Below are 14,115 nucleotides of genomic sequence, written 5' to 3'. Positions count from 1 at the left end.
GAACAGACCAGACACGGAACCGAACAGACCGGACATAGAACCGCCCGGACCGGACACAGAACCGGCCGGACCGGAATCTCCCGAACACCGACCGGCAGAGCTGGTCACGTGTCCGCGGCCGGGCAGCACAGCGGCGCCTCAGGGGCGTGGCGGCGCCCGCTGTTCTCACTCCCCATTGGCCCGCCTGCATGACGTAATTAAGGGGCGGTCCGTCCGCGGGCATTTCTCGCCGTTCATTGGCTGCGGCGCGCCGGGCGGGGCGGGCACGCGGATGTGGGCGCTGGCGCGGGCGCTGTCGCCGGGCCGCGCGCTCGTGTGGCGGCGGGCGGGCCCCGGCGGCGCGGCCCGGGCCATGGCCGAGGGCTCCTCGGCGGCGCGGCCGGTGCGGCGCCCCAAGGACGTGCCCCGGCACGTGTGGGCCCGCGAGCGGCGGCGGAACGCGGGCACCGGCCTGGCGGGGCCCAACACCGTGTACGTGCAGGTGGTGGCGGCCGGCAGCCGCGACGCGGGGGCGGCCGTGTACGTGTTCTCCGAGTTCAACCGGTGAGTGCGGGGCTGGCGGCGGCGGGGCTGCCCGGCCGGGCCCGCCCTGACGCCGCTGTGCCCGCAGGTATCTGTTCAACTGCGGCGAGGGCACGCAGCGCGCCATGCAGGAGCACAAGTAAGTGTGGGACACCGGGGGGACCGCGGGGCTGCGGCGGGCCCCGCTCACCCACCCCCGTGTGCCCCGCAGGCTGAAGATCTCGCACCTGGACAGCATCTTCCTCAGCCGCGTGTCCTGGGCCAACGTCGGGGGACTGCCGGGTGAGTGCGGGCACAGCCCGCGGTCACTGCCAGGGGACCGTGCGGCCTGCGGGGTGTTCCAGGCGGCGGTGGGGACGGCGACATCGCTGCCTGAGGGCTGGGCTGCGCCGGGGCTCTGCGGCAGATTTTTTCCTAAAATCTCCTGAGCAGGAGGTGTTGGGCTGGGGCTCTGTGCAGTGCAGACACGTGGTGGGACAGGCCCTGCCTGAGCAGCATGCCTGGCTTCAGCTTCCCAAAATCCCCTAAGCAGGAGGTGTTGGGCTGGGGCTCTGCGGCACTGCAGAATCACAGAATAATGAGGCTGGAAGAGACCTCTAAGATCATCGAGTACAACCCCTGCCCTAACACCTCAGTCAGACTCTAGCACCCAGTGCCATGTCCAGTCTTTTTTTGAACGCATCCAGAGATGGTGATTCCACCACCTCCCTGGGAAGAGCATTCCAGTATTTTATTATTCTTTCAGTGAAGTTTTTTCCTAATACCCAACCTGTCCCTTCCCTATATAGCTGGAGACTGTGTCCTCTGGTTCTGTCAGTGCTGCCTGGTGGGAGAGACCGACCCCACCTGTGCACAGCCTCCCTTCAGGGAGTTTAGAGAGCAATAAGGGCACCTCTGAGCCTCCTCTTCTCCAGGCCAAACAGCCCCAGCTCCCTCAAACGTTCCTCACAGGGTTTGTGTTCCCAGCCCCTCTCCAGCCTCATTGCCTCCTCTAGATGTGCTCAAGCATCTCAACATCCTCCCCAACGTGAGGGGCCAGAACTGGGCACAGTTCACAGCACTCAGTACTCACTGCAGACACGTGGTGAGACAGGCTCTGCCTGGATTCAGCTTCCCAAAATCTCCTGAGCAGGAGGTGTTTGCAGTGTTGCCAGCAGGGAGGTGATTAGGCTGGTGTGAATCCAAAAGGGCACACAAAACTTGGTTGGCACCCTTGTGCTCAGTGCTGGATGAGGATGGGATAGATGGCTGGGTCTTGTCCATTAAAATTCTGGAAATCTCCAAGAAAAGGAGGTGATTAATGATCTGTTCTGATGCCTTGCTCCAGATTAATTTTATCAAGATGTGTATTTTCTTTATCTGTAGAGGCAGGTGACTTGTTGAAACTGCCACAAAATTCAGGTCCAGGTTTAGTTTTGGCCTTCATGGAGAGGCCAAGCTCTCCTGAACAGAGAGGAATCTTTCTTTTGGGATCTACCAGTGCTCACTGGAGCTGTGAGAAAGCTGTTTCTCTGCTTGCTCTTAGGTATGATCCTCACCCTGAAAGCCATGGGGCTCCAGAGGTGTGTGTTCCTGGGGCCACCAAAGCTGGTAAGTGTGGCAAGGTGCAGAAGGCAGAGCAAACCCTCAAAGTGTTAAAGCTCACCCTGGAATTGGGAGAGCTGGTGGCAAAGGGAATCTCTGTGCAGGTGTGAAATGCTGCTCTGAATTAGTGTCAGCACAAAGGGCTGGCTTGAAAATCCAAATCTCCTCAGTTACAGGACTGCAGAAATCTTCTGTACCTGCCTTGTAGTCTTGTACCCTGATAAATCAGCTTTTGGGAGAGGGGAGGATCTTTGTTCCCTTGTCTGCTCCCTCCCTGTTTTACATTAATAGGAACTCAGTCTCTGCTCTCCTGTTTGATGTGATCCTTCCAGCCTAATGCCACGTCTGGACCAGAAATTTGCAATCCTCAGCATTGTAGTGGTTTCATTTCCTTGCAGTTTCTGCTGACTAATTGCAGGGCTGGAGGGGGTGGGGACAGTGGCCCTTTCCCTTTCTAAAGGCACAGTGCCTGCCCAGAGCTGTCTGAGCTGCTCAGGTTGGTCTGCCTGGCTGTTTGGCATGGCACTGTCTGTGCCCCCTCCTGACAGCCTGTCTCCTCTCTTCCAGCAAAACTACTTGAAAGCCATTCGCCTCTTCCCTGGGCCCCTCAAAAGGATGGATTTAGGTAGGTCAGGTGGGTTAGGGATGTGAACCAAGGAACTTGGAACTTTGTTTCATCTCTAGCCAAGGTTGCATTGCTGAGCAACAGCCTCAGCCTCTAGTTTAGGTCCACTCAGAGGATGTTTTAAACATTTCTTTTGCTCTGATACACTGTTAAACCCCTCACAACAGTGTTTCCAGCTCTGTTTCTGCTCAGGGCCTATAAACAGCATTTGGTTTTAAAACACTGAAGGCGGTTTGCTTCCAGAGTTTGCATCATGACACCATGAGCATGATGGGCTTTTAAAACTTTAATTGTTCATTGGGGTGTGCAGTTGGGCAGAGAAAGGGAAGGGGAACGTTCAGCAGGTTGTGTTTAAGGCAGACAATGACACTTTTCTGATTTATATCCTTGAAGAGTGTGAATCTCTGCTTATGCACTTGTTAATGGTGGGTTTTGATCTCTTCCCAGCTGTGCAGTTGCACACAGAGCCTGAGTACAAGGATGAGACAATGACTGTCTACCAGATCCCTCTGACAGGTGAGCCCTGGTGCTGCAGGGAGACAGGGGAAGCACAGTGAAGGTTCAAGGAGCAGCTTCTGTTTGCCAGCCTGAGTAAGCAGAGGTTCATTAATTTGCTTTTCTCAGGAGAAGCATCTCATTTAAATAACAAGACCTGCTGAGTCAGGCTTGTTCCTTTAGGTGTGGGTGGATGGAATGACCTGTTTGTCACCCTGGGTTTGGCTTTCTCAGCCAGCTGCATTCTTTCTGCTGCAAAATGGGATACTGAGGGTGCAGCACAGACTTGACAGAGTTTAACAGGTTGGGGAGAAGGACTTGGATGAGGGATGGCTCTGAAATAAGTGACTGCAGGATGCAAGTGCGAGCTAGACTGGAGGAGGAGCTCTGTATTCTGGTGCAATTTAAACCTGACTGCCATGGAGGAGGGAATGCTACTCATGCTTTTCTTTTATGTTGCTGTGGATTGAGTGATCTTTGTCTGCTTTTCTTGGATTTGGGACAGGAAAACCACTGGCTGCTGGAAGTTCACCCCCCCAGAGTCCTGGAGCATCTCCCCAAGGTGGAGATAGCCCTAAAGGGGACACAGAGCCTGGATCCCCAAGAGCTGCACAGCAAAGCTTGGAGGAAGGAAAAGACAGCCCAAAGAAAGCAGGTGAAACACATGGAATGGCCTTTTAAACTTTATTGAGATGGTTCCAAAGGATAGGAATTTGTCCTCTGAGCCATTTGCTGTCTGAAAGTGAGGTTGGTAGAGAAGCTCAGCTGGAAGGTTCCATGGAGCAGAAAGTGTTCTAATACTTTGGAAGTTACAGAGAACTTAAAAGGCCTAGAAATTGGACAGGATTGGTGCTTGGGTGTGGTTAGTCCCTTAGTAGTTTGCTTCTGGCAGGGGTAGATGCTCCAACATTTGTAATTTAATTACAGGTGGATGCTGGGCTGATGATTTTTAATCTTGGGCTTTAGTTTGGCTTCCTGTATTTGAAGCCACAAGCTCTCTGGTCTTGGGTGTTTATAACATTTTGCTGCTGGGCTCCAGGTTAAGTGGATAATGTTCCTGTTAAAGCTTTAGCAAATTCTGGTGTGGTTTGGTTTTAAGAAAAGTAATAGTGAATGATGATTTTTTTAGTAGTTTTGCTTTGTTTTACAGGTGATGAACAGAAGTGTGCAAGGAAGCATCCTGACCTGGTGACAGCTTTTCTTTGTAAAGTAAGTTTGGGCACAGGGTCTCTAAGCCAGCACAACAGACAAGAGAATAAAACATGGTATTTCAGGGTGGAGTGACATACAGTGATCATCTATAGCCACAGGATGCATTGGGTTGGGAGAGACCTTAAAGATAATCTCATCCAATGCCCCTGTGGGCAGGGACACCTTCCCCTAGGTCAGGTTGCTCCAAGCCCCATCCAGCCAGGCTTTGGATACTTCCAGGGCTGAACCCAGTCCAGCTGCTTGGCTACTTCAGGCTGCCCAAAATTTAAAACTTATTATTGAGGGCATTGTCCAGTCATCTCTTAAACACTGGCAGGCTTGGGGCATTGACCATTCTCTGTAAGGAAATGTTTCCTAATGTCATCTTGCTGCAGGGATTTAAATGGAGACAGCATTTTCAAGTAGGGCTTTGAAGCTCTAATGTGTTTCTGCTTTTCAAGTGTCAGAGTTGCTGTAGCATGAGTAGGAGTGTGTAAAACTGGAGGTGTTTTCTAGAATCCAGCAGTGGTTAGGAGCATACAGTTTGTATTCTTGTTTAACCCTCAGAGGAGGGCAGCCTGTCGTGCTTGCTTGGCTGGAGAGGGGAGCAAGAAGCAGCAGCATGATCCTGGGAAGCAGAGAGCCCAGAAAAGCCTTTTTGGGGTAAATTGGAGCAGTTGCTGTGGAACTGAAAAAGGACAAAATACTCCCTTGGTTGGTGAAGAAGCTCTTAAGCTGGCAGTACATGATCTTGTTTCGTGACCCTCTTAATTTGGGTTATTTGTGTTTGACTCTCTGCAGGTTCACCCAAGGAAGGGGAAATTCCTTGCAGCTAAAGCCCAGGAGCTGGGCCTGCCAGTGTGAGTATGAGAGCCCAGCCTGGGCCACGGGGCAGCAGGAGCAGGCTGTGGGTGCTGGCAGCTAAATATTTCTGTGGCCTTGTTCTCAGGGGAACTCCAGCCATCCTTCCCATCATTACAGCTCTCAAAAATGGGGAGAGCATCACTTTTGAAGGCAAAGAGGTAAGATGTGCCTGTGCTTCTGTTGTGGCTTCACTGGGCTCCAGGGTGACCATTTCTTGTGCAGAATGCTTTGCCTGCCAGTACATCCAGGTTGTTGCTGAGTGTGCATGCCTGGGGCTGTTGGGGTGGTGACCAGGGAATGAGCCCCTGTGTGGGTATGGCTGGGTGTTTGCTGGTTGGCAGAGCTGCTTCATCTCCCCAAAGCTGGTGCAGGTCTAGGAGTGAGCTGGTGGAGTTAATCCCTGCATTGTTTAAATCTGGGATTGAATGCCTGTGTAGCCATCACTCCCTCCTGACCCTCTTTGCACCTCTGACACCAAAATAAACTCAGTAGTTCTGGGGTACAGGGTCTGCATCTCTCAGACACTGCAGTGAGAGGCAGAGCCAGCTCTGGCCATGGCCCAGGTGATCTGCAAGTGAAGATCCTGACCTGGGAGACAGGATCAGCACATCTTTGTGTTTTCCCTTACACATGCTTTTGCTGCCATCTGAATCTGTCATGGGAACCTTGAAACTGCTGAAATTCCCCTCCTTGGTTAGGTTGTGGTTTCTCTGAGGCCAGGGTTGGGATTTGCTGTTACACACGTGGGATTTTGCTGTGAAATGAGAGCAGAAAGGGCCCCAGAGCTGCCCTGGCTGGGTGCACTGAGCATTGGGAGTGGCTGCTGGGCTCTGTCTGACTGAAGGAGTCGGACGCAGAGGTGCAGGAAGGGCTGTGTGTGCAGGCTGGCTGTGCTGTGACCACTGTGTCTCTGCCTGCAGCTCTTTCCTGAGGAGCTGTGCACCCCCACTGACCCTGGGCCAGTGTTCCTCGTGCTGGAGTGTCCCCACGAGGGCTTTGTGGATGCTGTCTGTGAAAACGAGACCTTCCGAAGGTAGGGCTGGGGCACCTGCAGTGCCTGGGGAAGGACCTGGGCTGAGTTTTGCTCTTGTTCTAGCCCAGGTGTGCTGTTTTTCATGGCTGATGTCTGAGCTCTTTGGCACTGTTAAAGAGCTTGAGGTGCAAGAAAGGATTGGTGGTGCATTTGGGGGCTTTTAGGAAAGGCAGGACCTGTGGGTCCTGTGGCTGCCACGGGCCTGTTTTCCCCCAGGGACCTCCAGAGCAGGAATGTGCCCTGGTGTCTGCCTGGGGAGCAGTGGAGGCTGCTGGAAGCCTGGACTGCACATAACTCTGTAGGGCTTGTGCAGAAGCATTTGGGCTCCTGGAGGCTCTGCAGATGTTGTTGCTGATGGAGGAGAGGAAATGCCCTGTGGGGGACAGTGGAGGTGTCAGCAAATGGCCTGAGCCTTGTGGCTTGGGTGATGCAGTCCTGGAGCTCCAGGGCCGTGCTCTGAAAATAAATCCCTGCTCTGCCTGCCTCAGGGGGCATCTCTGGCACCACCAAAGGGGGAGAGGGGAGGGCATGCCAAGGACACGGACTGGAGCACAGATGTTCTTTCTGTTTGCATGTGTCCCAGGTACCAGGAGGGAGCTGCTGAGCACCAGGTGGCCTTGGTTATTCACATGACCCCCGAGTCAGTGCTGCGAGACAGCCGCTACCAGCAGTGGATGCAGAGGTACGTGTCCTGTGCTCCCTGGGCTCCTGTCTCTGTGGGCAGCAGCCTGTTCTGCTGGTGCACATCTTTGTTCCAAGGTAAAGAGCCTTGAAAAGAGGGCTCTGCTGCCTCAGGTGAGACTTTTAGCTCAGGTGTGCACATGTGCCCAGTTCTAACATGAGCTGAAGCTGTTGAGCATTATTGTCCTCTGACAGATTTGGGCCTGGCACTCAGCACTTGGTGCTCAATGAAAACTCCTCTGCTGTGCACAACCCACGCAGCTACAAGATCCAAACTCAGCTGAACCTCATCCACCCAGAGATCTTCCCTCTGCTCACCACCTACCAGAGCAAGGTAATCCAGACCCACCTTGCCCCTGTGCCTGCTGCCCTCAGCAAAGGCTGTGTCTCATGTCGCCCTCCTCCTGCAGGAAGCAGAGGCTGTGTGCCCTGTGCCCATCGTGAGAGGGGAGTGCCTCCTGAAATACCACCTCAGGCCACAGCAGGAGTGGCAGAGGTCAGTGGGAATCTTTTTCTTCCCAGGTTTTGGGTGTTGGCTTGAAGCAGCTTTTTGGTGAGAGAGGGCACTGTGTCAGGATCCCCTGCAGATCCTTTCTGATGGTTGTGCTGGGGGAACTTTTGAGGGCTGTGTCCCTGCCCCTGAAAGTCTCAGACAAGGTGTAGCACATGAAGGAGTGAGCCACTGAAAACAACACCTGGCCAGTGCTTGGGAGTTTCTGTTCCTTGCTCCTGTGGCCTTGTGGTCCTTTGTCCTTTGCTTTGACTCATGCTGTGCACCCAGCTGTGGCTGTGGCACAGCAGATGGGGGCAGGGAGAGAGTTTTTGGGGAGTCTTACCTTCTGAAGACCTAGAAAGTCTGCCATTAGAGCTGAGAGCTCCAGGTGGTTAAACAGTTACTAGCTTTTCTCCTGCTGGCCTGGTGGGCAAATGGGTGAAGCTGCTCAGAGCCTTAAGGGACCGCAGGGGGCGAGGGAATTTCAGCCACCATGGCTCAGATTTCTGTCCTTGTTGGGCACAACAGGAGGATGCAGGTGCCAAGAGGAGTTTAAATTTCTTTGTTGAGGTAACTGAAGTGCTGCACATGCTCTGAAGCAGGCCAGGTCACAGGTTTCTTATGCTTTTCATCAGTGCCTGGGTCCCTTTAGGTGTCTGCTCCTCCTGCAGCACCCTCTGTGCTGCCTTGCAGTGCCCTCTAGTGCCTGGCAGCTCTGGATGGGATGAAGTGCTGTTGCAGGAGCTTCTCCACTTGCTGAAATGATCACTTCTGTGCCTGGCTCAGCCCAACCAGGCCTTTTTGGCACACACCATACTTGTGGATGTGTCTTCTCCAACCCCTCGAAATGGAAAGAGCATTTGTCCTCTTGTTGTAAGGCTGTTTTGTCACAGGAGTCTGGCACTTTGCTCTGAAAAGGGCTGTTCCAGCTCCTGCCTTGCCCCATCCTGATGGGTGGCCTGTTGTTGCAGAGATGCTGTGACTGTCTGTGATCCTGATGAGTTTGTCAGCGAGGCCTTGGATATCCCTGACTTCCAGACCCGTGTGAAGGAGTGCAAGGAGAGCCTGTCTGCTGTACCAGGTACAGAGCAGCAGCTTAGCTTGGAGCAGTGTGGTGGAAAACAGGACCTCTTGGTGGCCCACTGCTTCAGAGCCCAGATGAAGCTGTGAAGTGTTGGGGCTTGTTCTGCCTTCCCTTGCAAACCTGCTGCTGAGGGGGCAGAAATGCCTGTGCTGGCCATGTTGGCTCTGGAGTTACTGGGCTGGTGAATTAGATGGTGTCTGAGTGGGCAGTGTGCAGAGAACATTTGCCTCCAAATCCTTGTTGTCTGTTTTCTCTAGGAAATGTGGGTGCTTATCCTGAAATTGTGTTCTTGGGAACAGGATCTGCAATCCCAATGAAAATCCGCAATGTCAGTTCCACGCTGCTGAATACCAGGTAAACCCCAGGGCTCTCTGATCTCTGCCTTCCAGCCCCAAAGATCCCCCTCCCTGCCTGGCCCTGCTCAGAGCTCTCAGAGTGGCTGCTAAATGTCTCTGTCACCTCTCACTAGTGCTACCAGGTGCCTGCTCCTGGACTGTGGAGAAGGAACTTTTGGACAGCTCTGCCGCCACTATGGAGAGCAAGTGGACCAAGTGCTGTGTAACCTGGTGGCTGTGTTTGTGTCCCACATGCACACAGATCATCACTCGGTGGGTGCAGGGGCTGGGAAGGGGCTTGTGCAGCTCTGCTCTGAACTTTGGGCTCAGAGCTACCTGGGCACCTCCAGCTGAGGAATGTGGGCTGCCCTGTGTGGGAATGAATCACACAGGACTCCGTTTTTTTCTTGGTGGAAAAAGCCCATTCTTTATTCACATAACTCCTTTTTATACAGTTTTACAGACCTCTTGTGTGACTCCAATTGGTTAGTAGTTTTCTTGCCAATTACTTTTATTGGTTAGTAACAAGTTGTTATTCTGTATTGAATGGTCACTCAAACCCCTGGTGTATATGTGCAGGGAAGTTGTTGGTGAAATATAGTTTTCGTGGTGCAAAAACAGTTGATGCAGGTGCAAGTTGTTTTTTAACCCAGGAAAAGGGCTCACAATGGGATTGCATTCACATAGGAACCTGCAAAATGCTAGCTTTGACAAGGCCAGCCACTGATTCCAGGAGAGCAGGCTTGATTTTATGAAGCCTTTCTCTCTGATTTTTCTACCTTACAGCAACAGCCCCGCTATGCATTCCTCTCTTCATTCATTCCCCAGGCCCTGTTGAATCTCTGTGTTTCTAATCCCCTCTCCCTTCTTGTTTGTTCTCTGGGCTTGCTGAGCTGTGGTGGCTGTTGCCTCTGGCTCCTCAGCCAGTTCTGACTCCCTTGCTGTCTGCTGTGTTCCCTCTGCAGGGGCTGGTGAATATCCTGATGGAGCGGCGGAGAGCTTTTGTGAGTAGTTACTCTGCTCCTCAACATGGCTTGGGTGAGGGGAGGGGAACTTTAGGGTAGTGGAGAAGCACCAGCCTTTCCCTAACATTTCTCTCTGGTTTGGTGTACACCTAGCAGTGATTTTTTCCCCCTGCCTTTGGTTTTGCAGGCAGCCCTGGGTCAGGATTTCAGCCCTCTGTTTCTGGTAGCACCTGAGCAGATCATGCCTTGGCTGCACGAGTACCACAGCCACTGTGAGGAGATTCTTGGAGACATCAGGTGAGTGTTCTGTATGGAGAAATGATGTCCTTGGTCTTTATTCAAGGCAAACTCATCCATTCCCCCAGCCCTTTGTTGGAGGTGGCTCTGACTCCTTCCACTCTCTGTAGAACAAGGCTATGCAGTCTGCAGAGGGCAGGATGGGGTTTGTACTCAGCTGTGCTGATTAACAGAGGTTTATGTGCAGGCTTCCCTTTGCTGTAGGAAAAGGGAGTTGGGCAAGTAGGAGAGAGTCTTTGGTAGTGGGGTAGAAGTGATTGGGTGAGTACTGGGGCACCAATGAAAGTGAGAGGTTATACAGGCCGCCAAGGCACTGAACTGAGACTGAGAAACAGGAGAAATCAGCTGCTTGAAGAGAAGATCAGGTTTTGTTTTGTACCTGCCCTTAATTATCTCTTCTTCCCTCCCTTCCTCCCAGAATGATTCCTTCTCAGTGTCTCGTGAAAGGCTGTGAGAACATCAGACCCAAAGCCAAGGAGTTTGTGAGCTCTCTGTTAGAGAGCTACGACCTGGCTGAGGTGAGTTCCTGAGCTGGGGGTTCTGTGGCTGGAGGAGACCTGGAGTCTAACACTTGTGTCCTTGTTCAGTTTCAGACCTGTGAAGTCCAACACTGTAAAAATGCCTTTGCGTGTTCAGTGATCCACAAGTCTGGCTGGAAAGTAGTTTATTCTGGTGATACAATGCCCTGCATGGCCTTAGTGCAAATGGGTAGGTAACAAAGCCCTCTGCTTGAAGAATCTCTTGGAGAAAGGTCTCCACCTGTCAGTATCCAAACCTTTGGTGCTGTGTCTGCCACACAGACAAAGCTGAGGAGGGACAAGAGGGCTCCTGTGGGCACTTGGGCAGGTCAGTCTTCAGCTGAAGATTGAATTTGTGATTGTTTGCACAGGTAAAAATGCCAACCTGCTGATCCACGAAGCCACGCTGGAAGATGGCATGGAAAAGGAAGCGATAGAGAAGACCCACAGGTGGGGTGTGTTCTGTCTGTCCCTGCTAGGAAGGGAAAGGTGCCCAGCTGGGTGTAGTCCTTGGAGCTGGTGGTGAAGGGCCCAAGTCCTGTCAAAGGTTCTGATGTGCACAGAGCCCTCCTGCACTAAAGATGGGGTGTTGGTCATTGCAGCAGCTCTGAGACCACCACAGCTCCTCTCAACTTCCCCAAAAGAAATGGGGAAAGCTTTCAAGCAGACATTGGTAGCTCTACAAATAGACCAAAGGAAAGACCCTCTGCATGGTTACATCCTGGGACTAAGCTCAGGAGGCAGAAGAGTCATTTTAGCCCCACAGCTCACGGAGAGCACTGCAGCCAGGGATTCCATGTGCTGCCCAGGCAAATCTGGGAGACCAAGAGAAGCTGCCTGGCATTCCCTGCCAGGTACAGCTGAGCCCATTGGCACCCCTGGGACAAGTGCCTGTCCCCAGGTTGTGGAGCTCTTAAGTGCAAGGCTCCAACGATTACAGCTGCATTCCTGCACTCAGGGTTGTGTGGAAGTCAGAATTGCCACCAGTGCAGGCTGCCCGAGGGAGAGGGGCCTGTGCCCGTGAGCTCACTTGGTGTGCTGTGGCCCTGGGTGCAGAGCAGCAGTGCCTGCCAGCCTGGCTGTGACCAGGGCGTGTTCCTTTTGCAGCACAACCTCGCAGGCCATCCAGACTGGGATGAAGATGAATGCAGAGTTCATCATGCTCAATCACTTCAGCCAGAGGTACGCCAAGATCCCGCTCTTCAGCGAGGACTTCAGCGACAGGGTCGGCATTGCCTTTGACCATATGAGGGTGAGTTGGGAGCTTGGGGCCAGGCCTGGGAACAGTGTCAGTGTTATTTTGATGGCTGCTCATGAATTAAATGCTCCTCTTGTACTGTATCAGTACTCCATCTCCTGAGGATGGAATACTCCATCTCCTGAAGTCTCTGAAACAGCTCCTGTAACTGCTGGCAGCAGATACTCTGTGTCACCCTTTCCCCACACTGCTGTGAGACAGGTGCTGATGGCCCTCAAATCCAACTCTTGGGTATTTACCTCGTGCCACCTCAAGTCTGAGCTTGCTATTCCCAGCCTAAAAACCTAATTTTGCTTCCATTCCCATCCCAACTGATGAGCTGCTCCAATGGCTTTCTGTAGCAAACATCTGTAGCAGACAAAAGCTGGCTGAAGGTACTCATGGCAGTGAGGGCAGCTCACTGTCAGTCAGAATTTGTACTGGGCCACAGCATTTCTGTGAAGAAAACATCAATAACTCATTGAGGTCAGGGCTGCTGGGTGCAGGTGCTGCACACAGGAAGGGGCAGTGCCCTGCTGCCTGCACAGGCCAAAGGCAAGGGGGAGTGAGGAAATCAAACAGCAGCTATCACTCAGGAGCTGTGTGCTTGTGTTTCAGGTTCGTTTTGGTGACTTCCCAGCCATCCCAAAGCTGATCCCACCCCTGAAGGCTTTGTTTGCAGATGACATCGTGGAGATGGAGGAGAGGAAGGAGAAGAGGGAGATGAGGCTGCTGAAGGAGACTGCCCTGGTCCTGGACAAACTCACCAGGGGGGACAGCACAGAAGCAGTGTGCCAGAAAAGAAAACAAGCCAAGAACCATCAGGAACTGCCAGACAAGAAGCTTAAAACAGCCAACTGAGAGGGACAAGGCTGGGAGTGCTCTGCTCTGAGAGAGAAGCCCAGCTCTGCACAGGCATGGGCAGCGTGTGGTGCTGCCAGCACCACGGGACAGGGGCTGGCCTGGGCATCTGGGTCTGCTTGCTCATCATGGATCTCCCTGGGCTGCAGCTCCAGTGGGCTGTCAGCAGCACTGGTCCTTGTGGAGACAGGATCTGCCCACATTGCTCCTCTTCTAGGGGCTCACCAGTCCGTGGGGCAATTTTTCTTTTTAACCAAAATTCTCTCTGGACTGTTTTAATTTTGGGGTTTATGCTATGAGGTATTGATAATGTAACAGCAGCAGGTGTGACCTTTGCAAGAGATCAGGTGTGAGAGGCCCTGGAGGGGCTGTGGGTTGGCCAGAAGAAGGTGAGCATGTCTCAGCTGGTTATGCCTCCCTTCACTATCAGAAGCCAGGTGATAAGAGGAAAATTAACAGTAAAATGGGACCCAATTGTAGGGGTTTAGTAAATTAGAGGTGAGAATACATCTGTACATCAATGTTCCCATTTTATTTTGGTTTTCTCTGCTGGTTTTTTGACTCAGAAGATCAGTTTTCCAAACCCTTTATTTAGAATCTGAATAAACCACTCGCCATCCTCCAGAAAGCTGTGTTGTGTGTGGATCACTAATGAGGAAACAAAACCTGAATTTCTCTGGCAAAGGACCTTGGTTTTGGCTGGCTTTGGGGTAAAGACCAAGATCTTGCCCATCAGATCTGGATCATGCTGGAGCCTCATGGCTGTGAGTGTCCTTGAGCAGATTCTGGTTCTGGATGCAGGGGACAGGAAAGAACCACAGACCTGCCTGCTGTGCCAAAGAAGAGTTTTTATGAGGCTTTTGTGGGTCAGCCTTGCTTCTTCCCTTGCCACACTGTCTCTGTTTTCAAGTAGTAGGGGAGTTCTGTACTGTTCCAATAAAGGAGTTCATTTTTGGAGGCAACTTTTAGACACCCAGGCCTCACACAAGGAGATGATGCTTGCACAGAAGTCTTAAGACTTCATTTTGAGTTTATGGGAAATTAGGGGCAGACTATCAGCAAAGCCTCTTTTGTTATGAGCTGTGCTTTAGTGTGATGCTTGTCTAAAGCAGAGGCTGCAGAATTGACACATCTGTGTCCTCCAGAAACGCTCTGCTGGGCTTTTCTGAATAGCAGGGGACTGGGGAAACCAAAATGTTCCTGTCACTGGACAGGTGGAGGTAGGGCTGGCTGGGGGTGCCCAGGAGAGGACCTGATTGGGGTGACACGAGCAGCTCTGGGACTGCACAGGATCCGTGTGCTGCTTTCCATGGAATTACAGAAGGATCTT

General features: G+C 52.5%; 2 protein-coding genes across 2 annotated transcripts in view; both read left to right on the top strand.

Annotated features, from left to right (window-relative positions):
• The first annotated feature begins 337 nt into the window (after positions 1-337).
• On the top strand, positions 338-13,413 carry ELAC2 (elaC ribonuclease Z 2). The gene is made up of 24 exons (XM_059864282.1): positions 338-543; positions 611-661; positions 734-804; positions 2,048-2,112; positions 2,674-2,731; positions 3,179-3,247; positions 3,732-3,881; positions 4,377-4,435; positions 5,219-5,277; positions 5,367-5,439; positions 6,202-6,314; positions 6,898-6,996; positions 7,191-7,329; positions 7,406-7,491; positions 8,460-8,569; positions 8,830-8,926; positions 9,042-9,180; positions 9,873-9,911; positions 10,060-10,169; positions 10,588-10,687; positions 10,757-10,877; positions 11,059-11,137; positions 11,795-11,939; positions 12,543-13,413. The coding sequence occupies exons 1-24, from the start codon at positions 353-355 to the stop codon at positions 12,783-12,785; spliced, it is 2,466 nt and encodes an 821-aa protein (XP_059720265.1). The 5' UTR covers positions 338-352; the 3' UTR covers positions 12,786-13,413.
• A 566-nt stretch (positions 13,414-13,979) lies between these two features.
• LOC132336834 (dynein axonemal heavy chain 9-like) overlaps positions 13,980-14,115 on the top strand; it is an 89,337-nt gene continuing 89,201 nt past the window's right edge. Inside the window, exon 1 of the mRNA XM_059864731.1 lies at positions 13,980-14,005. Within this exon, the coding sequence (XP_059720714.1) occupies positions 13,980-14,005 (26 nt within the window). The remainder of the gene's footprint in view (positions 14,006-14,115) is intronic.

This window comes from Haemorhous mexicanus, chromosome 20 (genome assembly GCF_027477595.1).
Source record: "Haemorhous mexicanus isolate bHaeMex1 chromosome 20, bHaeMex1.pri, whole genome shotgun sequence".
Taxonomy (NCBI): Eukaryota; Metazoa; Chordata; class Aves; order Passeriformes; family Fringillidae; genus Haemorhous; species Haemorhous mexicanus.
Note: the sequence above shows the minus strand (reverse complement) of the source record. Positions and strands in the feature narration are given on the sequence as shown.

Coding starts and splice junctions, on each gene's coding strand:
- ELAC2 (XM_059864282.1), top strand. CDS start 353: ATGGCCGAGGGCTCCTCGGCGGCGCGGCCGGTGCGGCGCCCCAAGGAC. Junction 5,278..5,366: donor CAGGAGCTGGGCCTGCCAGT/GTGAGTATGAGA, acceptor CCTTGTTCTCAG/GGGAACTCCAGCCATCCTTC. Junction 7,330..7,405: donor TCACCACCTACCAGAGCAAG/GTAATCCAGACC, acceptor CTCCTCCTGCAG/GAAGCAGAGGCTGTGTGCCC.